Genomic DNA, 13717 nt, shown 5'->3' with positions numbered 1-13717 from the left:
CACACACACACACACACACACACACACACACACACACACACACACACACACACACACACACACTAATGTGCCCTCATCACATTTGAGCTAATTTCCTTTTCATCACAGAGAGAGGAAAATGAGTGTTTGCCCCATCCCTGCTGAGGGACAAAGTCAAGAGCCCCGGTCGGTTTGGGCTAGATTAACAGGTAACATTTGGCTCCCACTCTCTTATCACAGCATGAAAATCAAACCGCGTGTTTTTCCTCCATYGCTCTCTCTTCCTCCCCTCCCTAATGTTCCCTTCACTTAGAGATGAAATCGCTTGCTGCACAAACCCATTTGGAGCGAGGAGAGAAGGTGAGTGGGATAATCAGGCTGGCCACTGGGCCGTGTTTCCTAAATGCTCTCCAAAACATTACTGTGCACAGGCATAAAATTAGCACCGGGGACCTTAAAATGTTGACATTTAGCATGACTTTTTGGAGAGTGACACCCTCATATTTTCTTGCAGGATATCATTAAATTTCAACTGCCCTGTAGCTGTGCCTTTCCATTAATAACCAATTCAGTGTGTCACTTCTCTGCTCTTTCTCTCACTCTTTTGCTGGCTACCTCTTTCATTCTTTTTTTTTTCGTAAAGTAATGAGTCAGTTGCTTTGCCTTTAATAAATTGAATCGTATTCTCAAGGCCGTATGAAGATAGAGCCACAGATGGACGGGCTGCATGGAGGAAATAACCATAAATCCTTTACTGTCAAGAGAGGTGGTGTGGGGTGACAAGAGGAGACAATCACAAACAGTGATCACACTGAGAAAGGAGGATCCGCTCTGTCACAACTGTCTTTTGATTGTGCGGCTAAAAATATGAGCTTTAATTGGCGATGCCTGCTAATGATTACATGTAAGGATAATTAAAAGGCTGACGTGTGATTGTCTGCGACTGTCTACAAAGCGCTTTAGCACAACCAAAGCAGAGAAAACTAAGACATGCCGTGTGTACTTTTGCACTGATTGCAATATTATGCTGCCATTAAACATGATTAGGACAGATTTCATCATTTGTTTCACTCACTAGCCTGGGAAAGAAAAGTGGGGGGAAAAACACGCAGAAAGAGATGGAAAGGGAAAGAGAGCAATAGGCAAGGGAGCAGAATCGGTGTTGACTTCCTTCCATTCAGGAGGAAGATATCTTGTCTTTTTATGCAGCCCATGTCATATTTATTGCATAAAGGTCAGAGTGTTCATTTGTTCAAAGTCAGCGTTTTCCCTCTCTCCTCTCCTCTATGTAATAAATGCAGGGGCTATGTCATTATCGGACCTCTGAGGATTACAGGCTTGGCCGACTGTGATGACTGCATAAAAGCATGCAGGACTTTTGTTTCTGCCCGTGCACACCTTCCGATGAGCTCTTAATGGAGCAGGAGTTGGAGACAGAATGGCTTTTGTGTGTGTGTGTGTGGTGTGTGTGTGTGTGTGTGTGTGGTTTTTTTTTCCGTACAGCTGGGATGGACGAGGCCGAGCGGGTGAGAGTGGGTTCAGGTGAAGAGACAACAGGGCCAAATCCATAACCCTTTTAGTTTTAAGTCAGATCAGTCGGTGCCCTCAGKGGGTGAGGAGCTAAATAAACTTGTGGCTCAGAGGAGAAAATGGCAGCAAGGCAGGCTTGAATAGATTTCCCTAATTCACCTATCGACTACAAGCCCGAACTGTCAAGAAGACAATACACGGAGAAGGACATTATTGTGAGGCACTTTGAAGGTGTTCAGATTGTCTTTGCATATTGACCTCCATTGTCCAGGTCCTTTTATTGACAGAAGAATCCTGGAGATTAAACTGGCCCTGACTATCGATTGAGTATTTTGCCTGAATAATTCCCATTTCAGAAGGGGATCATTTGTACTGTATACCCCCACTAATCTGTCTGACCCACTAATCTTCGAGCCATTTATGTCTTTCTCTTTGTTTAGTTCTCCTTTGTTTGGCATTTATTAATTCATTAGAGCAAAATCTCCTGCAGCTCAACTTAGGCAGCAACTGGAGAGCCCCGTATTTATGTGCAGTACAGCGAAATGTGAACCCAACATTGCAATACATATGCCAATTACATATTGATAATTAGGCATCCAAACAAGCAAACAGAGAGGAAAGCCCCCACTTTTCCCTCCCATTTTCATTGAGCGTTATTAGATCAAGTATTAGCTTGGTGTGCTTGGCCAGATAGCCTGCTGCTAGATCAGAGCGTTGCTGCATTTGGAAAAGAAAAGAGGCTGGGTGGGTGGATTGGAGGGGGGGCAGACACATTGGTGTCATTGCCTGGCATTGCAATCCTACAGGGAGACACTGTGCCGTTCTGTTGCTGTTGAACGAGTGTCTGCGAAAGGCTGGCGCTAATCCAGACTGGATATGCTGAGCTGCTTTTAAACGAAGATGAAAGAACAAAGGCGGAAATGGGGAAATGTAAACTTTAAAAGGGGGCCTGGCTTAGGGAGTGCTTGATGGTGCGGAAGCTAAAAAAAATGAATGCAAATCCATTAGTTTGTTCTGTTTTCACAGCCATAAAAATACTTAAGGGGTTTAAATAGGAGAGACGTGTTAAACGTGTGGAAATCTGTTTTGATAACATTATTCATGACGGTGGCTTTGCGCCGTGTGAATTAATAACACTTCATTTACAGACGGAAGAAAGCTGGCATGGTATTTCCAGTTAAAGAGATTAATTTTTAAAGACCTAATTGACAGGCTGGGGTTAGGCAGGATAAGCAACAGACTATAAGGCTGCAGCTGCAAAGTCAAGGTGACTGCAATACTCAGAAAGGAAAAAAAAAGGCTTTCAACAAGCAGAATAGAGCAGAGAGGGAGGGAGTGAAGAGAATTAGTCCTCAAGCACTTTTTCCTCCRCCCCCTATTCTTCCTCTCTTTATTAGGAATGATTTACTTTCTCAGTGAAAGGATATAAAAGCTGGAGTATAGCTGCGTAATTATCGCGGAGTGAAAATTTAAAGGTTTGACTCGCAATGTCCTCAAGTTAGCCAGCAGACTGCCAGACGATAAGAGCGGGCGGCTCTGTTCCGACACCAGCAACCATCCAATTGGTTGTGTTTTATGAGCTTTGCCAAAGGAAGAGCACACAAACAGCACTCGGGGCTCGGCGAGTCTGTAAACATGATGGACTGTGGCAAACTACTAGGGCTGGTGTTTACCTTGGCAGAGCCTGGCCCTGGCATGTCGGCGGCGTCACTTAATTACTGTTTACATGTAAATATTAAATTATACAAACAAACCCCGCAGAATGTCTCCAAAAAAAAAAAAAAGAATCAAAAATATAAAACATATTCAGGGTCAACCTTATCTGTCCGCAACAGTTGCCGCTGAGCGAATATGAATCGTTTTGAATCACAAATTTACAGCATTGTACATAATCTTCATAATTGTTTTACACTGTTGTCCAAGGGCATTCAGGTAAATATGTTTGCATGATCTGCATAATAGCAGATGCTCAGATATGTAAAACGCTTCCTTGAGTTCTCAAGGAAAAAAAAAGAGGGGGAGGGGATCCTTTTTTTTTACTTGGAAGACTTTTAGCAAGATAAAAGAGACAAAGGATGGTGATCTTGAATGAGTTCAGTTGAGACAAGAGAGGTGATTGCTTTGATTGCAGACCAGTTTTTTTTTATTTTATGTTTTTTGACAGTCCAGAGCATCACATATAGGAAATCACCAGTGCCTACTGTGCATCTCTGGTATGGCTGAGTAAAGCACTTGTTCATTTGCAGTGAAGGGTAACATGAAACAGGCCTCAGCCCCTCTGATGGACAGGGAGATTTCACCTTCGCCAGTGAATGATAATGCATTATTAAATTTGCCTCTCTGCTCACTAGATACACTTAGCTGACCACAGCATATTTATCTCCCCATCCGAGGCTCACGTCTTGGCAGGAGAAAGCATTCTGTCACTTTTGAGGCATTTCAAAGATTAAAAAGAACCTCTCTCTTTTCAACGTCCCTAAAAGCATCCCCCACCCCACACTTTTTTTTTCTTTTTTTTTGCACAGAAATGTGATTAGCAGGAGATCGTGTCACGCAATAGAACATTCATGAGGAGGAGAACAAATATCCAAATGAACTCCTGTGTCCTGGAGGAATAGCCTCCTCTCTGCACCATCAGCAATCTCTCTCTCACATGGGCTGGGGCAAATTTGATTGATCCTCTATTGAATTATTTTTTTGCACTCTTTCATTTCAACGGGATGCACTGACAAGTTGTTTGATCATAAAGCATTATTGTCTGCCAAGTCACATTTCAGGGCTGTGATGGCTAATGATCTTGCCTCCCTGACTTAGGGAAAGTCAGGTAGTCAGCATGTGTTTGAAGCGCACAATGCCAAGTACATCGAGAGGCCTGAACAAGAAAAAGAAAAAAAACACCATGCATTAAAGTCAGAAAAGATGAAGCGAAGGAGCTTACACGGAGCATGTTCAAACTTTTAATGATACTGTATGGGGATAGCATCAATGTCAGTGAAATATTTACACTGACTTGGAAAGTTTTGCCCGACCCAAAGTCCCCTACCTTTTTATCATTGCGGCTGCATATGCAAAGAAGGAACACAACAAAAGGACTACAAAGGCTGGGTAGCACTTTTTTGTCTTTTTCATCTTCTTTTTTTTCGTTTCAAACTATATAGCCCCCTTCACTACATGAACCCATCAGTGTCCACAGGTTTATATGCTCAAAGCTCATCGTTCAAACTGTGCACTGGGACTGCAGACGACAGCAGCATTAAGTGCATCAACTGGGCAACTACAGGCGGCTTCCTGGCAAAGAAAATGAGCCTCGTCCACCAGCGGTACCGCACGTCAGAGGGCGCTCAGTTGAGAGCAGGTATGAAAAGATACACCTCGAGGTGGCATAATACCCCACAGCTTTCCATTTGTGCTTTGGAGGATGTTATAAAAGCATCTCCTGTTGTGTCAACAAGTATATCTAACATTTACCAGGGAAGAGTCGATATCATATTACCAGTGATTCATCCACTTTTAAAATATGGTTTACGGAATCAGCTTACACCGTAGTTGCCTCTGAATGTCCTGTCAGGCCTTTTAGCTGACTGTAAAACAAACTGCATTGCTTTCATCTTAGTGAATGACTTTTTTTCTTTTGGAAGAAAACTTTTGAACTTCGTCATGAGCGCAGTGCATATGGCTTGTGTTTCAAACACMCTTCTTTCCCCTAAGGAAATAAAATGATATCCCAGTGTTTGATGTCCAAAGTGAGTTTACAGCCAAAGGATTCCAAACCTTMCTTAATCCCCACCGTTTGTCAGCTACCTGCTGTTTCACGAGACAGAGGCTTGTCGGAACCCATCGCCACAGACGTTTCGTTTGAAGCAATTCAATTAGTCACATGCGAGGCAACATTTAGCTACTCCCTTTTTTGTTTTCCCATACCAAACATCTGATCTTACTTTCTTTGTTTTTAATTTGGCAAAATTTGGACTCCAAAAAACACCAAAGTCCAAATAAAAGTCCCCCAAAAATGGAAAAGAAAACACCATCTGGTTATCCTGCACTGGGTGACACAAGTTTGGAAACCATCTTTTTTTTTTAAACACGACAACAAACAGCCTTTCTCCTTCATCACCAGAAACGACATGAAAAAGACGAGACACGTTCACACGACATGAGTGATGAGACATTATAGCGTCTGTCTAGGAGGTGTCTGGCTATTTAAATCGTCTCCATATGAGCCAGGGCGCTGCATCCTTCCTCCGTACCCACCGAGTTGGCTTCCAAGAGTGCATTGCAAGAGATTAATTTAATGCTCTGCCAGGATCATAAAGATCAAACAAGTGGAGAGATATCATTAAACCACCAGAATGTTATCTCATTTATCTAAACAAACTGATGCGATGAACAAGCCTAATTAAAAAGCTCACCATAAACAACGTGGTGCATGGCGAGGCCCTTTTCCCACTTTAACAACGGCAACACGTTTGTTTTATTAATCTAATGCATTGTGTATCATATCATTACAGTTCAATATTTCTATCATTAATTTTATTCCTTTCACTTAAAGCTTTTATTGGAATTACTTTGGTTATTAGTTGGTTCTAATGTATTGGTTACCTCTGTATCTTTGCAGCCACAATCTCTCTTATCTCGCTGCATAAACCTGTGCATGTTATTCAAATTGCCTCATTTATTATGATAGCTTCCTCATGTAAATTGTGCTGACTGCTCGCCCTTGCACAGTCCTCATTAGACTAATGAAAACCTTCAAACGAAAAAACTAAACAACCTGCCAAATAAAGGTCTGGGGTTATTATGAAAATTACAACTGTTGGAGCCGGGAGAAGCTCTCTTCATTAATTCATGCTCAGCAAATTGGTAACTAATTTAGTTGCACTCCTCTGCATTAATGGGTTATTTTATAAAAATGTTTTCCATAGCCAGAGACCTCTGGTGCGCACTCTGGAGAGCTCAGAATCCTAATCAAGTCCGGTGACATATTAGGAATTGACAATCTCAAAGATAATACAGCACGTGTTCGCCGGTAGGTCAAACGGTTCAAACTGCCCAGGGAGCGTGGGTCATTTTATTCTCCTTTTTCGAATGTTTGCAAAGAAATTAGAGTCATTTATGTTGATTATCTAAATACGGAGGAAGCACTTCAGCGAGATTTGAGGAAACATTCAGTTGATTTGTCTAACTGTTTGCATTAGTCTATTTATATGAATGTCCTCTCGGCTTCGCACATATGAAAAGCCTCCAATTGTAACACACAGGCACACACAGTTAGACAGTTTGTGACCCAGAAATTCAGCTCATGATCCTGCTAATTATTACTATTCACTGCTTCGCACCCTGCGTGTGAAGGTCTAACACCGATCTTCACATGTGCGTGGCCATCAGGGAGCGTACAGCCCCATGATTTCCATAGTGGGTTTCATATCATTATCAGCCTCCCCCCACCCTCTATCACACACYGCGCCACTAAAACCAACAGAGATTACAAAAATCTATTATTTGCTGCGTGTTTGTATTTAATCCTCAATGATTTCTTTCTGGATATGGTTCTACTTCTGGTTGTTGTTGTTTTTTTAACAATACATATTGATGAAACAGCAAAATGACATTTAATTAAAAAAGTAGCTGACAGTGAGATTTTGAAGTAAAATTATCAGGTATTTTCTTCTTCAAGGTTCCGATTGATGATAGCAAAGAGCTCTGTGCACTAAGCTCAATTTTACTTTTTTATCTTTAAGGTATATCTGATTCTTATTGCTTGTATACAATGATTAATCTGTCTGTTAGCAAAATATTCCATAAACAACTTGATGGATTTTATTTAAATGATAAGAAAATTATTATTGGAATTTAATCTACAACTGATAAACTTCAAGAATCATCAACCTCTATAGGTATTTGACCACTGACATATGGTAAGTGGCTACAATACTGAGGTGTGTTTTTGGTGTGGTTGTAGCTGACAATCATCTCCACCATGTACTCCAAACACTAGCAGAACACTAGCAGAACAGTTGCATTCCCTTCAAAAATTGTACTTTTTATTCACTTTGAAAAAAAAATCAATGTTGTTCTTAGTAAATCGTTGCATAATTTCAATTTTAAAATGTACGCACATGATTCGTAATAATAATAATAATAATAATAATAATAATAATGCTGAGCACCTTAGATCCAGTTTCATAAGTTAGTTTACAAATAATATAAAATCTACCATCGGATTAAATGAGAAGAAGGACAATCAAAGAAAATATATTTAAAACAAAAAGTTTCAGGATTTTTATCTTATTGTAATAATAATCAAGATGTTTAAAAATTCTTTATATTTTACAAAAACAAAGTATACTTTTTATCCAAAGGAAAGCCTGGACATTTGCAGTCACCGATTACATGTAAAGGCAACCAGTGCATGTGTTGTTTACAGTGCACCTGTTTTTAACTAGTTTTCTATCTGTTTCACTTAAAATGAGAAAGGTTAAAGAAATATTCACAACCAGTCTGTCTTTGTAAATGGCAATAAAATAAAACCAACACAGTATTTAGCAGGCTGTCATYGAGTTCATTTCTTCTGTTAATCTGAGCATTTTGACACGAAGCCCCAAGTGGCCGTTAGTTGCGCTGCTGCTTTTAGAAATTTGGTGTTGGCTTTGTTTTTCAGCTCCAGAAGTTGTTGTTTTGTTGGACTATGTTAAAACAAAAATAAAGTAGATTTAATAAAAATGGTTCCACTTCTGATAGGACATTAAATGTGGAATTCTTATGTTGTATGGTTTTCATACATCAGCTCTTTATACAGTATATAAACTGCACAAAAACCTGCAGGTTAGGCTGGGTTGCCTTCCAACCCAGGCCTACCTTGCATGGTCTCAGTGGGATTTGTCTCATTAAATAAAGGTAAATAAACAAGTAATGTCAACCCCTGTTCTTTGTTTTGATTGATAGTTCTCTATTTCACCTGCTCTGATATTTTTATAGTGAGTGTGATCTAATTTCCATCATTGGTATGTAATGTCTATTATTATCATTTAAGTTTAATCACATTTTGACTCACCTTTGTCGGCATGCATCCTCTTTGCTTCATGGCTCATGTCGTGGGCCAGGTCTCCCTCTTTAGGACCAGGTACAATGTTTGGAGACAGGCCTAGCAGGGCTTGGTTCATCGACAGGCCRTTGTGGTGTGCTGCTACAGAAGAGACAACAAAATCATGCAGTGTTTGTCTTCCTATTTTAATTGTCTATACAGCTCATTTAATTTTTTATTATCTTTTTATCACTCAGTTGCAATAAAAAAAAAAACAGAACAGCTTACGTATCCTGTCTGAGGAGCTTTCTGTGTGGGCCGGGGAGCTGGACACACTGCTGCTGCGGTGGGATGACGGGTGACTGCCAGGCCTCCTGTGGTCTTCTAAGGAGGGAGCAGGGGAGGGACTGTCCGGCACACGTTCCTGCAACCCCAGTAGCCACAAACACAACACATCCAAAATAAACATCTGATGCAAACATTATGAAAAAAAACAATCAAGGAGGAGGAATGTTTAGTTTTAAAATTACCTTTATAACAGAGGTGACCATTCTGGAGGGCAGACTCTGACCCTGTGCGGCAGCAGCCATGTTTGCGATGGTGCTGAGGTGGTTCATCTGGCTCATCGCCATGGTGACAGAGGCAGGGGGAAGGCTGACTGGGATCAGGGGGTGTGGCATCATCATGAAGGGGAGTTCCAGGCCTGAGACACATGACAAGGTAGTTGGTTATTCAATGATGCGTATTATGGAGTGAGATCCTCACATGGGGAAACTTGTGAATCTCTGGCAGAACACTGGAAAGCTGCTGGTGTTAATTCATCAGCCAGTAATGCAAAACACTGAGATACCCTTTAAATAGTGCTGCCCAATAACATTAACACCATTCTTTTTTCCATTAGAAAAAGAATATATTAATTAAAGCTAATTGGGAGGCTTTCCATGTTAACATTATACACATGAATTTTTTAATGCTTGTGTTAATAATAGATACCACTGCTATAACAATAAAGAAAACTTGGATGATACTTAGATAAACAGTCATCTGCAATAAATATACATCAATTATTCTACGATGAATAAAAAATGGCACATTATGGATAATTGTCTCAATATTTACACAAAAAATATCCCTTTGAAAACAAGGCCAATCTTGGAAGCCATTACCCAAATGACTAGTTAAATGTGCTAATGACAAACACGTATTGTTAGTCTACAGTGTGGCAATGACTTTGGGCTAATTATAGCGGCTCATAATCAAGAGCAGAGCAAGGAAAAAGAAGAAGACTCGGAACAAAAGAGTTCAGATCTCATTATAAAAGGGAGTTTTCTTTTTTCTTTTTATACGCTCACAAATTATTCCATTTTAACATAAGAGATATCTTACAAATGTTTTAAATTATTCAATTGCTGCCTGGCAATGGTGGCCTAATAGGGAAAATTGAGGACATTAGCAAACTGTAAATGTAAAGAATGTCCAATAAAGATACCATTGGGGGATGGAGGGATGTAACAGTTAGTCAAACAGTGGCCCTGTTCCATGCGCCTGAATGCCTTAATGAAAACAAGGGAACTTTCAAAGGACATGAGCACAGACAGAAGGTCAAAGCTAGGTGTCTGTAGCTCCCTCCTCAACCATTTCACCCCTTCCCCCCACGCTCTGTGGAGACTTTGAACTGGCAGGATCAAAAGTGACTGGAAACATTTTGGTCTTGTTCCTTCGCCACTCAGATGCCTTCCCTGAAATGCTTTCAAGAAAACCTCACGGACGCTACTGGATCTGACTGAGCCTCTGTGTTGATTTTTCACTTCTTTCTTCTCCTCTCTTTCTTGGCAGCCTGATTCAAGGTGCAAAAAAATAAATAAATGAATAAAAGAGAGAAAGAGTAAAAGAAAAAAAGATGGCACACCACACAACGCTATCCACAAAACAACTCCGCTCCTCTTTTCTTGCAAAACATCAGTAGCCAAAGGGCAAGGAGATCTGCATGGCGGAGCCTCTAAAGAGAAGGACACTGGTTGAAAATGAAAGGACGTGAGAAGTACTCCTCTCTGTTATTCCACCTCCTTCCAAAAGAAGCATTGATTTCCATAAGAAAGATGGCATGCAGTTTCCTCAGTGGCGAGTATACCCAAACAATATAAAGCAAGGGGGGAGATTAAAGCAAGGCGGAAGCCAAGCAGCACCTTGTATCAGCGCCTCCGCTCAAGCTCAGACTGAATCAATTACCACTCAGCAGGCTAAGCTCAATTAAAAAAACACCACAGAGGGCCTGATTGCGCGAGTACTTACCGTAGGAGGATAACTTGGTAAGGTCTAGGCTACCTATCAGGCTTTCGAGGCCACTCAAAGGCCAGAGTGAAGAGACTTGTTCTGCCTTTGAGGTAGACATGTAACACCCATTCAATCAAACACAGACAGATTTACACCATATTGAGAGAGAGTGACAAAGGAGGTGAAAAGTCACCTAACATAATGCAAGGCTCCTCTCTGTTGCTGCAATAACATTCCCTCCGTCTTATCTCTTTGTTATTTCTTGTACTCGATGCTACGTGAATGTCATGACTGACAGCTTGGCTCAAGAACACTGGACTTCTGTTCACTCTGAAGGGGGTATTAGTCTCGCTTTCAGTGCTCGTCCAGCCCCTTTCATGTCACTCCCCCGTCCCAAAGCAATGTTTCTTCCATAAAGACCCWTTCAGGGTCGCAGTAAGGGAATGTGCCACGGACCGACAAGGGTCCACCAAATCCCTTTTGTCCGTAACTGAAAGGAGCCAGGTGAGAAGAACATTCATTTATTCAAGGAATCTGGCTTTTTTTTTTGTCGTTGCAATACAACTAAGTGTTATTCACATGCCATGCAGCTCCTTTTCATTTTGTCTTGTTAATAAGGGGACCACTTTACCCAAAACACCTTTTTTAATTTAATAAAGTGTGGAAAATTACCTTTGCTTTTGCATTTAACAACAGAATCAAATGTCATTATTTAGACTCATTAATCACATTGAAGCTGTGCATATTCCAGCGGGCAAACTGCTAGAAACATATCTGTCGGTTTCTGTTTATCTTTGACGCAGAAGTTCAGACCTGAACAACCCCCACACCCCTCCTCGTCCTCCCCTCGTCTCTCCTGAAGGGCATAAACAATACATTTGAGGTAATTTACCTGGAGTAAGCCTGAGGGACCCACAAAGGTGAACTCCTATTTACCATCATTAAAACTACAAATCGCTTAATACCAATATAAACAGCTCAGCTATTATGTTGTGCCGTGCTTGCGAGGTTCACGCATGGATAGGTAAAGATCTGAATTGCAAAGGATGAATTGAATGAATTAAAACAGCCCTTGGTAACAGCCTGATTAAAAAGCTGTTACATCAAGCTTTTTGGTATTTCAGTTACTTAAAAGAATCACAGCAACAACAACAAAAGATTGAATGTTTTAAAATGATTAAAAGGGAGAGCAGTAATTCATTTTGATGACAAAAATATGTATCTTGCACTGATTTGGGCTGCAGTTAATCTTCATCAAAAACAAAACCTCAGTCTTTCTGGCTATCTAATCCTGCCGAGGGAAATAAGGAGGAAGAAAAAAGAAAAAAAAAAAAAGGAGAAGAAGCAGCTAAAGCCATTGTCATTGAAAACGGTATGAGAAAGCAAGCAGCCCCTTAACCTTAACTCTGTTGTGGACAGATTTCCCCTGACAAAAATTAAACTAGCTCCTACTTGGCACTTTATTATCTCTTCAACTGAATGATTTATTGTTTGTGGAGAGAAAGAACCAAAGAGAGAGGGGAAGATTACATTTCCAGCCAAAGCTCAGACCTGATCTAGTTTTTTTTTTCCTTCTTCTTCTTCTTTTTACTCCCTCTGTCCAGGAAAAAAGCTCCCGACAAACAATAATGTCAGCTGTAATTGATCGGAGGTCGCCGGCTGGGCCTGCAGTAAAWGCGCACTATTTAAGCGACAATCGGCCCCGCGCTCTTCAGACGCTGGCTAATGAAGCTGTCTGTCTGGGCTATTTACCTTCTCTTAAATGGAAGGGGAGAGATGTACTGTAAGAGACAGGGCTGGAGAGGATCTGCCTCGCACATGTGAAATAGGACCTGCACATGCCTCAGGAATGTATAATTGGTTGCCGCAGCCAAAGCTGGGGATTCGGTGCTAATTAAATGACTTGTTTAAAGCCTATCTGTCTTTGTTTGGGAGGCTCTGGGCTTCTGAACAATGCATTGTAAATGCTGTTGTCAAACAAACATTCCTGGTTATCCTTTGATTGGAACTGAACAAGACAAAAGGCTGATTTACTCAATGCTAAGCCTTTGGTTTTTCTAGTGTTGAGATGCCCCCCCCAAAATCTGTCAAAGCAAACAGGACCGATCCAGTCAAGCAGTTAAATAAGACCAAATCTTTTCATGGCGCATGCTGCAAAACAATCTGAGTTTCCCTGCTAATTGCTCTTGTAAAAATGCCCCCATGTTGTGCTTGCGTTTGTTGAACAAAGGTGAGACGGTGGTGTAACGCACATGGAGAAGTCTTTGTTGTGGTCACGTTGTGGATTTGCACACCGGTCCTGGAAGGAAATGAGCAACTCGTGAAAAAGTGTCTGTCATGCCTCGAGACATTTAAGGGGCACTAATCAGCTATTCATCTTTATCATAGCTGTTAATCTCTAAAATCTGAAGCCCTTTTTCTGTGAGACGGAGGTCTCTTTACGCCTTTTATATTGAACATAAAAAATAGCCTCCATAAACATGCTGTCTGCTGTTGCGGTGCCACATAAGACATGTACCCAGAAACATACCGTTCCCCACTTTCACACAACCATACACACATAAATGCAAACAAGGAAAAAAAAACAGACACACACAGATGGCAGGTTCAGTCAAGGCTGGTGAGTCCTGTTTCTCATTAAAAAGAGGGGAATGAGAAAGGTATAAAGCTTTGATGTATAGCCACCCACAGCCCTTCAGTATCACTGAATGAAACTTTGAAGCTTTTTGTGTTTACATAGTTAATGTCGATAGTAAAGCAAACATCTTGTCTTTGTTAAATACTTGCTTCGCACTCAACGTATGCACACACACACAACATGAAACAGACACATAAAGAGAGTGCCGTGACAAAGGGAGGGAAACACAAACACACACACACACACACACACACACACACACACACACACACACA

General features: G+C 41.0%; 1 protein-coding gene across 5 annotated transcripts in view; it reads right to left on the bottom strand.

The window, feature by feature from the left end:
- The window catches only part of dachd (dachshund d), a 127842-nt gene that overhangs the window by 25760 nt on the left and 88365 nt on the right, over positions 1–13717 (bottom strand). For 4 of the 5 annotated variants that reach the window (XM_014023207.1, XM_014023205.1, XM_014023209.1 and 1 more), the window contains exons 4-6: positions 9061–9233; positions 8819–8963; positions 8561–8692 (exon numbers count right to left, since the gene is read on the bottom strand). In XM_014023207.1, coding sequence (XP_013878661.1) covers positions 8561–8692; positions 8819–8963; positions 9061–9233 — 450 coding nt within the window. The remainder of the gene's footprint in view (positions 1–8560; positions 8693–8818; positions 8964–9060; positions 9234–13717) is intronic. The other variant, XM_014023206.1, reaches the window with a different exon arrangement.

Source organism: Austrofundulus limnaeus, unplaced genomic scaffold (genome assembly GCF_001266775.1).
Source record: "Austrofundulus limnaeus strain Quisiro unplaced genomic scaffold, Austrofundulus_limnaeus-1.0 Scaffold359, whole genome shotgun sequence".
In the NCBI taxonomy this organism is placed as follows: domain Eukaryota; kingdom Metazoa; phylum Chordata; class Actinopteri; order Cyprinodontiformes; family Rivulidae; genus Austrofundulus; species Austrofundulus limnaeus.
The sequence above is the reverse complement of the archived record's forward strand: the minus strand, read 5'-3'. Positions and strand labels throughout refer to the sequence as shown.